This window comes from Dendrobium catenatum, unplaced genomic scaffold (genome assembly GCF_001605985.2).
Source record: "Dendrobium catenatum unplaced genomic scaffold, ASM160598v2 fragScaff_scaffold_1293, whole genome shotgun sequence".
NCBI classification, from domain to species: Eukaryota; Viridiplantae; Streptophyta; class Magnoliopsida; order Asparagales; family Orchidaceae; genus Dendrobium; species Dendrobium catenatum.
This window is the reverse complement of record NW_021319755.1, coordinates 148,295-158,521: the sequence shown is the minus strand read 5'-3', so window position 1 is coordinate 158,521 and position 10,227 is coordinate 148,295. Positions and strand designations below refer to the sequence as shown.

Sequence of the window (10,227 nt, the reverse complement as noted above, 5' to 3'; positions counted from 1 at the left end):
AGTGATCTCCAAATCTAGTCCTCATTCCACCTCTTATTGTAGTAGGTCTTTTAGGGGAGTTTAAATGTGCCCTACATCCTAGGTAGCAAGCACATGATTGATTATGGTCACCCTTCACCATGATCTCCTAACCTCTTACTTTGAACTTCACCACCACATGATAAGTTATAAAAATAGCCTTAAACATGCTCATGAGAGGTCACCTAAAAATTGCATTGTAAGTTTTTGATGTAATTGTGATAATAAAGTTAGCCATTGTGATGAACTAGTGCTACACACCCTCATTCTAGTTGAGTAACATGGTGATCACTCTTTCAGTTTCTCATCTTTTGCTATAGATGCCATAGAGAAGACTTGAGGTAGGGTTGAATTATGTGGCAATAAAATTCATTTTATCAAAAATATATTAAAAATTCTGTTAATGAAACTTCATGTATAAATGAGGATGCTATCAATTAGGCATTTGGTGACCATCACTGTGACCATTTTGGACTTATTGAAGGAATTCCCACTCACCAGTCTATTTGTTTTGTGAAAAGTGATCAAGGCGATGTCAACTACTGGCACCAATGAGGTGGTGATTAATTTGAACTCTCTGACATGAAATTTCTTAAGATTGGTCTCTATGGATGACATGTCTCCCTCTAGGATGACATGTACCACCCGTTGATGTGTGAATGGTACAAGCACGAATATGCTCTTTTCGTTGGTCTTCTATGGGAGTTTTCCCTAGGTGCATACCATCATATTGATGATGATGAATTTCTTTAGCTTCCTTCACCTTATTGAGAAGTTAAATCGGTCTATAAAGGTGCCTTCACTTCTTAGTAATGTGTTTGTGATCTTTATGGAAGGCATAATACTTTGACATATCCTTTGCATGGAAACTTGCCTTTATGGGCATTGGATGCTTGAAAAACTCTTTGTTCGTATAACGCTAATAGGCTTGGCCATGTATATGTGTAAGATATAAATAGTGGGATTTTGATGGGTAGGAAGCATGCGTTCTTTGTGACATGTGCAAGTGGCTCATAATATTTTCTCCACCCATGGATTGGGCTACCCAATAATTATGAGCGGCCTCGCCAACAAGGACGCTCTTTGTTGGTTGAGATGACATAGATTAATTGACATATGTAGCCTTTAATTCTTCATATGATTTCTTGGGAGACTCCTATTGTGCTCTCGATTTTGATGCAGATTGTGCCTTACATTGAACTCAAGGGGGATGTTGTTTGAGGCATTTCAATCAAATTGTTATATCCTTCGGAGTTGACATGGATTTTGGCAAATTCAAGCCTATTCACTATTTATTTACAAGGCTTAGAGGGCTACAAAAAATGCTACATCTAAAAAAAGAAAGTACACTATATTATATATTATTTACAGCCTGTCATATACATGTCACGTGAATTTCTATCTCTAGCATGACTCTTTGCTTAGATAGAACTTTTAATATTGATGAATTCGTTTTGTTAAGATAATTTAATTATAAATTTATTGAAATCAAAATAATATTATATATACTTTTCACTCAAATTCAATATTACAAGAATTTAAATATAAATTTAATGCAAAATGATATGATTCACAATAATTCATACCTGGCTCAATTTAATTAATCTAAAACCAAATTGAAGCATGAGATTTCTTTTATATTTTTTAATTTTTTTCATACGAAATTTTTTTAAATTAACCTATTTAATTGTGACATCCTGCTTAATTTTTAATGAATATACTTAAAAAATACATAAAAAAGGCCAAGTACAAAAAAATCAAATTAATGAAAAGACAAAATAGCGAAGCACCCAAATGGCCATAATATTGGAAAACTGAAAACTTCTAATCTTATAGTGTTTAAATAGCTACACTCACCCAAAAATGGCCACCGCAGCCACGGTCGCCGCTGCATTGTTTGCTTCACGGCTCTGGTGCTCCACTCCCATCGACTCTACTTTCCTCTTAGCTCGGCAGCTCCATCGCCCTCTTCTACCCTTGACTCGGCGTTTCTGTCGCCGGTACTCCATGGCTCGCTCTCTCACAACCCATGCCACCCTAGGCCTTACCAAGCCAGCCGTCGTCAATTTTCCTCTGGTTTTCTTTCTTATTCTTCTTCATTTTCCTATTTAATATTTTTTGTTTCGAATGGTTCCTCCATATGTTAGCTTGGGTTCAGTGCACGGATTGTTTGATTTCAATAACCGGAGACTTGTGGTTTCCTGAGATTAGATTCGTATGAAGCAATAGACCTTTTGCATTAAAGAATATATGTATAGATCCTATACATGAGTTTGCCCCACTTTCCCTACCTATTGTTGAGGACATAGATGCCACATAGTTTGAGCAGCTTTATATTTCAGATGGTAGTTTATCAGAAGGTTTAAAATTAAGTAATTAGATATTTAGGTATTTTTATACATGAGGTGAGGTGTAAGTCTCAGGTCTGTTGAGGTGAAAACTTCATAATCAACAAATTGCGTGCTTGTTCTACATGGTGTATCATGCTGTTTCTATTCAGCATATGGTCAAGGGACTCATCTAACAAAGGACGCCTACTGGTGCCGTCCTTCAATACAGAAATTGTCTTGCTTTATAGGGAACACGCCAGCTATAGCCATCAAGGAATTCCACCATTTAGGAGGATCCTCCAGCTCACCAGCCAAGATAGGATGATGGATTGCAGGCCTACATGACTCCACATAAGAAAAGAATGTTTCTTTTTTGTAAATAGTAGCTTCATTCAACAAGTTGTGTTTACATTCGGGCTTTGCCATTCAACTTAGTTCAAAATTCCAAATGACTTGCATGGAATATTTAAACACTGCCATTGTTAGGTTCGAAGTCCTGGATGAGAAAAGTGGAGGGTTGCGTTAGGTAGTAGGCAACCAGCATAAAACTTATCGAATAATCATGACATGAATCATTTAATATATTGTGTTAATGATGGGGTGTTCCCTGGAAGCGATGCACTTTATGGCCTGAATACAGTGATAACTGTGCAAGGGTCTCTGTATCAGCGCCCGGATGCAGTGCTACATAGGTAAGGGTTATCACATCATGGACGAATGTGGGCAAATACGCTAGTCCATTAAACTAAAATTTGGTTAGGATCGTGGAATATAGATTCCCTTACAGGAAAATTAATAAAATATATTGATATAATAATTCATAGGAAGATAAATGTTCTATGCATTCACAAAATTAAATGGGTGGGAGATAAGATTAATGTGATTGATAGTTTAGTGTTTAAACTTTGGTATTCTGGTAGGAGTCGTGCTAGAAATGATGAAAGATAACGTTGTAAAAATTGATATAATTTGAGATAAAATTATAGTTTTGAAGATTATTGTTGATGATAAGATTATTAATATTATAAGTGCTTATGCTCCTTAAGTAGGTTTGTATATATGATCAAAATTAAAATTTTGAAATAACTTAAAAATTAATATAAAAGATTCCTCTTGAAGAAAGAGTTTTTATTGGAGGAGATTTAAATTGACATGTTGATAGAGAGGTAGATGATTTTAAAAGTATTCATAGTGGCTATATGTTTGGAACAACTAATGAAGTTGATAAGACTAATTTAGGTTTTTCTCTAGCTTATGATTTTGTTATTGCTAAAATTTTATTTAAGAAAAGAGATGAGCATCTCATCACTTATAAAAATTAATATAATAAAACTCAGATTAATTATTTTTTATAATAAAAATAGATTATTTAGATTGCAGAGATTTTGAAGTTATTCCGATTGAAAGTTTATGTATCCAACACCGCTTATTAATTTTGGACTTTAAGATGAAGGGACAGAGTATGAAAAATATAATATATCCTTATTCTAAGATTAAATTATGGTATTTAAAGAATTCTAACAAAAATATCTTTGATAGTTATATATAAGCTAGCTAAACAAAGAGATGGGAGTAGTAAGGAATTTAGTTCAAATAAAGTGCATTAAGGATGAAGATAAAAAATTACTTTTTTAAAAAGACGATATTCAACAAAGATAGATGAGATATTTTGCTAAGCTTTTCAATGTAGATTATAAAAATAAGATTGACTTTAGTGACCTTAACACTCTAAATGAAAATAGAGACTTTTATTTTTATCGGCGTATTAATAAAACTAAAGTTAGAGAGGCTTTAAAGAAAATGAAGCGTGGGAAAACTTTTGGACATGATGATATTCCAATAGATGTGTGAAAAATGCTTAGGAGATAAGAAATTTCTTGGCTTACTAAACTTTTTAATATTATTTTGAAGACTAAAAGATGTCAGATGTGTGGAGAATGAGTGTGTTGATTCCTATCTTTAAAAATAAAAGTGATGCACAAGATTGTGCAAATTATAAAGGAATTAAGTTGATGTATCATACTTTAAAACTATGGGAAAGAGTTATGGAGTATAGGTTACGACATGATACTAATGTTTCTCAAAATCAATTTGGATTCATGCTGGGTAGGTCTACTATGGAAGCCATACATTTATTGAGAGGTTTGATGGAGAAGTATAGAGAGAAAAAGGAAGATCTTCATATGATATTTATTGATCTTCATATGATATTTATTGATCTTGAGAAAACATATGATAAAGTTTTAAGAGAAGTGCTATGGAGAGTTCTAAAAATGAAAGGGATTAATAATGCTTATTTTCAAGTCATTAGGGATATACATTCTGGAGCTATTACTTGTGTTCAAGCACAATATGGTTTAACTTAGTATTTTTCAATTTCCGTTGGATTACATTAAGGATCTGCCTTAAGCCCATATCTTTTTACTTTAGTCATGGATGTTCTTACTAGAGATTTACAAGAGGAAGTTTCCAATTGTATGCTTCTTGCTGACGATATTCTTCTTGTTGATAAGAATAAAGAGGGGGTTGAAGGTAAACTTGAATTATGGAGGTTAACCTTAGAGTCTAAAGGTTTTTTGTTTGAGTAGATCTAAAATTGAATACATGGAGTGTAATTTTAGTAGTAATAGTTTTAGTGGGGTGTTTGTGATTTTGAGCGATCAAGTCATCAATAAGAGTACACATTTTATATATCTTGGGTCTATTGTTTAGAGTGATGTTGAATTAGATGGGGTTATTATTAGTAGAATTCAAGTTGAATGGATAAAGTGGAGAATGCATCGGGCTTGTTGTGTGATAGAAAAATGCCACTCAAACTTAAGGGAAAATTCTATAAGATGGTGGTTAGACTTGTAATGTTTTATGGCGCATAATGTTGGCCATTAAAAGAGAAGTATAATATTAAGTTAAGTGTTGTAGACATGAGGATGCTCAGGTAGATGAGTGACTTTACTCTTAGAGTCAGGATACAAAATGAGCATATACGTGAAAAGGTTGGAGTAGCTCCAGTGGTAGATAAGATTAAAGAGAACTTGCCTTAGATGATTTGGTTACATAAAACAACAACCTTCTAATGATCTGGTTAGGAGAGTAGATGTTTTAGATTTAACCTGCATTAAGAAAGGTAGAGGTAGACCTAAAAAGTATTGGGCTTTAGCACTTTGACTTGGCTCATAATTTCGGTTGACTTGCATAAAAGGTTGAACCATAGTGCCACATGGGCTTTGCCATTAGACTATGGTCAATTGAAACTAAGAATCAACTATATTGCCCTTTGGGCTTTGCCATTAGACTATGGTCAGTCAGAACTAAGAATCAACTATATTGTCCTTTGGTCTTTGCCTTCTATATCTTTTATTAATTCTATTTACCTCTTATTTTTTTTGCCTAGTGTTATCGACGCTCAAATCTTCTTAAGTTTATTTTTCTCTATATTATTTTCAGTATATGCTAACACAAACTTTTTTTAATATAATTATTTTCCTCTCTATCTTATGATACACCGACACTTCTCCTCAAAGAGGCGTGTATTATACGACACGTATCCGACACGGCACACATCCGACATGCCTCCGTCACATGTCGGATACGCCGAAAACATGTCCGATTAAAAAAATATTAAATACAAATTAGATACACGTATCTTAAATATTTTATGAATTTTTAAAAATAGAATTTCTTGTATTTAAAATTTTAATTTATCTAATATATAAAAACTAAATTTCTTATTTCCTATCCACAACACCAAATCAATCGCTCGCACTTAATACCCCATTCATAAAATATTTTCATTTTCATTTATCTTTGGCGGGTTGCGACTTTGGTTTGAGAACAATGCCTAATGACATTGATGTTTGATGTCGTTACAATATCAATATTTTAAAACCATCTCAACATAAAATTTGACACTGTCTTGACATTGATGCTTGACACTAGAAGTTTCAACACCCAGAACTTGACAGTTCATCTTTATCCGACGTTATCTTAACATTGAAAACCAACGCCCTCTCAACATTGACGACAAACTCCCTTCTGACATCGACGCCCGATGCTTACTGCATAACATCGATGTTCGACTCTTGACAACATTATCGTCTCCTCTTTCAATGCTTGATACATGGCATTGACGCCTGACTCTTGACATCCTAATATTAATCATTTTAAGCACAAATTCTAGTTAAATAACTTATTATTTCTAAATTATTTTTAATATTATACTAATTCAATTTCTATGCACTATTTTTAAAATATAAAAATTATAATACCGTATCCAACCTATGTCCGTGTCCTATATTTTCAATAATTAACATGTACCGTATCTTTATCGTGTCGTATCCGTGTCGCCGTGTCTGTGTCTATGCATTATAGTCTCCATCTCTCCTTGTTTTAGTGCATATTTAACTTAATATTCTTATTTATAGAACAATTTGTATTGGTTATTAGTGACTTCTTTCCTACTCAAACTGGATCCCTATCATTTTATTTGCAGTTAAATTAATTATCTTTTTAAATCTCCATAATATTTTTCTTATCAGATTAGACGCAGGCACTTATCCATTTTATAACACAACTTTAACTATAAATTTAGAACTTTATCTATATCCTCATTTTTATAGCAGATTTAATGTCTTTAAATTTATTGCACTAAGGTAGGATTTGATTTTCTAAGACTAGCAAGTAGTTTTCAACATAACATCCACTAAGATAGAATAGGAACCCTAATTGAGCAATTTATTGCATTGATATTTTATCTGGAAATTAGGTCTAGAATTAGCGTGCAAATTCATATGTAGCAGCTTGGTCCTGCGTAAACTTGCTGATATTGTCTAATATTCAACCATGTTGTTAGGTTCTGTGAATTTGTTTAGCTGATTTTTTTGGGGATATGTATAGTATTCATTGGGAATGTTACTGGTTATTTGCTAGCAACTTGCACAATGACTGAATCTTGTCCAAAATAAGATATATTTTCATATGCATTTGTTTTCAGATCACATTCTCTGCAAAGGACATTGATATCGCTGAATGGAAGGGAGATGTGCTTGCAGTTGCTGTCTCAGAGAAAGATATGTCCAAGGGTTCAGATTCCAAATTTGAGAACCTTATTTTAAAAATGTTAGATGACAAACTGGGTGGCCTTCTATCAGAGTCTTCCACTGAGGAGGATTTCAAAGGAAAGTCAGGGCAGTCAACTGTTCTCAGATTACATGGTTTAGGGTTTAAGAGGTTGAGTTTGGTGGGGTTTGGGCCATATTCTCCTTCCTCAGCAACAACTGCATATAAAAGCATTGGTGAGACTGTTGCAGCAGTTGCAAAGGCTGCCCAGGCATCAAATGCTGCCATTGTGCTGGCATCTAAACCCTCAGAAGACTTCAAAGTGTATGCTGCTTCAGCAATTGCTTCAGGTTTATTTCTTATTAGTTTTTAATTTTGTTATTATTCTTTGGCAATTTATTTGAATTAAATTGTCAGTCTGATGCTTCTTTGGGAATTTTGCAGGAACTGTTTTGGGTTTGTACGAAGACAACAGATTCAAGTCTGAATCTAAAAAAGCTTTGCTCAAATCTGTGGATATTATTGGTTTGGGTTCTGGAGCTGAAATAGACGAGAAACTCAAGTATGCTAACAATATTTGCTCTGGAGTAATTTTTGGGAAAGAGCTTGTTAATGCTCCAGCCAATGTACTTACTCCTGGTAAATGGGAGACAAGATTCATTTTTTTAGCTCGTTTATATTCTATTTAAAACAGAAGTGTTCTTAGAAGTTGGATCAATTTTCTCTTGCTCAACACTTCTACAATCTATTCCTTGTAAATGGATGGGTGAAATCAATTGTGTTCGATTTTGTCAGGTGTACTAGCAGAAGAAGCTTCAAAAATTGCCTTATCATACGGTGATGTTTTTACTGCAAAGATATTTGATGCGGAGCAGTGTAAAGAGATGAAGATGGGTTCATACTTGGCAGTTGCTGCTGCATCATCAAACCCACCACATTTTATTCATCTGTGCTATAAACCGCCTGATGGTAATGTGAAGATCAAGTTAGCAATAGTTGGCAAGGGATTAACATTTGATAGGTATGTACATATCTTATTGAGAAAGCTCAGATATTTCTAAGAACATTAGAAGGGAGCATAAATGAAAAGGATAGTTCGGAAATAAATGATGCCATTTTTTTTAATTTCTTCTGTTCTGTCACCAGTTTTCATTCTCTTATAACTCATGTTCATTAGCCTTCAACAAATAGTTGTTTTCATGACTGAGCGGTTGATTGTTTTATAGCTGCATTAGTCCCATCCTAATTTTAAATATGATGTCTTCTCTTTGAATTTGATAGCTTAATCTAGGATTTTTTTTATTTGTTTTCTTTCGTCAACTGTACTCAAGTTGTTTTCTGAAGCGATATCATTTTAAAAGTAAGAGCCTTATAAATATGCATTTCCTTCTTTTTGCAGTGGTGGCTATAACATTAAGGCAGGACCAGGATCTTCCATAGAACTAATGAAGTTTGATATGGGTGGATCTGCTGCAACCTTTGGTGCAGCAAAAGCCATAGGTCAAATTAAACCCCCGGGAGTGGAGGTAAAATTTTCCATGTTTTTGTTTGTAAAAACTAGCATGCATGGATGTTCTTGCATTTTATAATTTTTTTCTTTGACAACACATTGTTCTCATTGGTCAAGTAATGCTCTTTTTCCAGGTTCATTTCATTGTTGCTGCTTGTGAAAATATGATTAGTGGCACTGGCATGAGACCAGGTGATATAGTTACAGCTTCTAATGGGAAAACAATAGAGGTAGGCTTTCTGCTTTGAAAGTAAATGAATGTTGATCCCTTGAACATGAACCATGCTGCTTAACTTCTCTGAACATATAGCAGAACATAAAGGGGTAGCTTTGAAATAAGAAAAAAATATTTGATTTGGTTTTCTCATATTCATTCCTGTATCGGTAATGAGATGTGAAAAGTAGAGGGTTATATATTATTCGTAGGTTTATATTATGTGCATGATAACTTTTATAACATTGTTTTTGTCATATAATACTGGCTACTTTAGCAAATGAATGCGTTAACCCCATACCCTCAACCTTATGGAATTTTCAACCTTCGTTCTTCTATTTGGAAAAACCATGGGAAATTTCTACTTATTTACTGGAATATGCTGATATGCTTGAACATTTAAGTCTATATTATTTAGATTCCCAGGCATAGATGATTGACCTTGAAAATTTGCTTCTTTTTTGTTTTTCGTTTGAATATGTTTTTGCCCCTATACCAGAGAAAATATGCACATGCACTAAATGCATGTAGATTGAAGCTTATGATCTAATTTTAAATATATTATACGGTCCTTAACCTTAGTCATTTTAATTTTAAAGGGCCAATTCATTAAAATGCTAATTCTTTTGTTTTTTAAAATCTTGTTAGTTTATCTTATGGCATGAAAAACATATATGGGCACTAAATTATACAAAAAGTATTTAATTTCTCAGGTAGAAAATTGAATTCTTTTTTAACTCTTAGTTACAACATCTCCCCATTGGAATTACTTGGTTTGCGTTAAGTTTTTCAATGTTCAAGAGACACCATGAATCTAGATCTTAATTAAACAAAGTTTCCAAAATTCAATATGATAATTGAAAACCCATGAAATAATTAACAATATGACCCAACAATAACAACAACAACAACAACAACAACAACAACATCAAACCTTAGTCATTTTAATTTTAAAGGGCCAATTCATTAAAATGCTAATTCTTTTGTTTTTTAAAATCTTGTTAGTTTATCTTATGGCATGAAAAACTTATATCGGCACTAAATTATACAAAAAGTATTTAATTTCTCAGGTAGAAAATTGAATTCTTTTTTAACTCTTA

At 33.3% G+C, this 10,227-nt stretch overlaps 1 protein-coding gene across 1 annotated transcript; it reads left to right on the top strand.

Annotated features, from left to right (window-relative positions):
* The first annotated feature begins 1,829 nt into the window (after positions 1 to 1,829).
* Positions 1,830 to 9,188, top strand: LOC110102475 (leucine aminopeptidase 2, chloroplastic). Its single transcript, XM_028699457.1, has 6 exons — positions 1,830 to 2,094; positions 7,339 to 7,753; positions 7,848 to 8,042; positions 8,199 to 8,424; positions 8,803 to 8,929; positions 9,048 to 9,188. Exons 1-6 carry the CDS (start codon positions 1,882 to 1,884, stop codon positions 9,159 to 9,161), a joined length of 1,290 nt encoding a protein of 429 aa, XP_028555290.1. The 5' UTR covers positions 1,830 to 1,881; the 3' UTR covers positions 9,162 to 9,188.
* Positions 9,189 to 10,227: the final 1,039 nt, after the last annotated feature.

Coding starts and splice junctions, on each gene's coding strand:
- LOC110102475 (XM_028699457.1), top strand. CDS start 1,882: ATGGCCACCGCAGCCACGGTCGCCGCTGCATTGTTTGCTTCACGGCTC. Junction 7,754..7,847: donor TGCTTCAGCAATTGCTTCAG/GTTTATTTCTTA, acceptor GGAATTTTGCAG/GAACTGTTTTGGGTTTGTAC. Junction 8,043..8,198: donor AGCCAATGTACTTACTCCTG/GTAAATGGGAGA, acceptor CGATTTTGTCAG/GTGTACTAGCAGAAGAAGCT.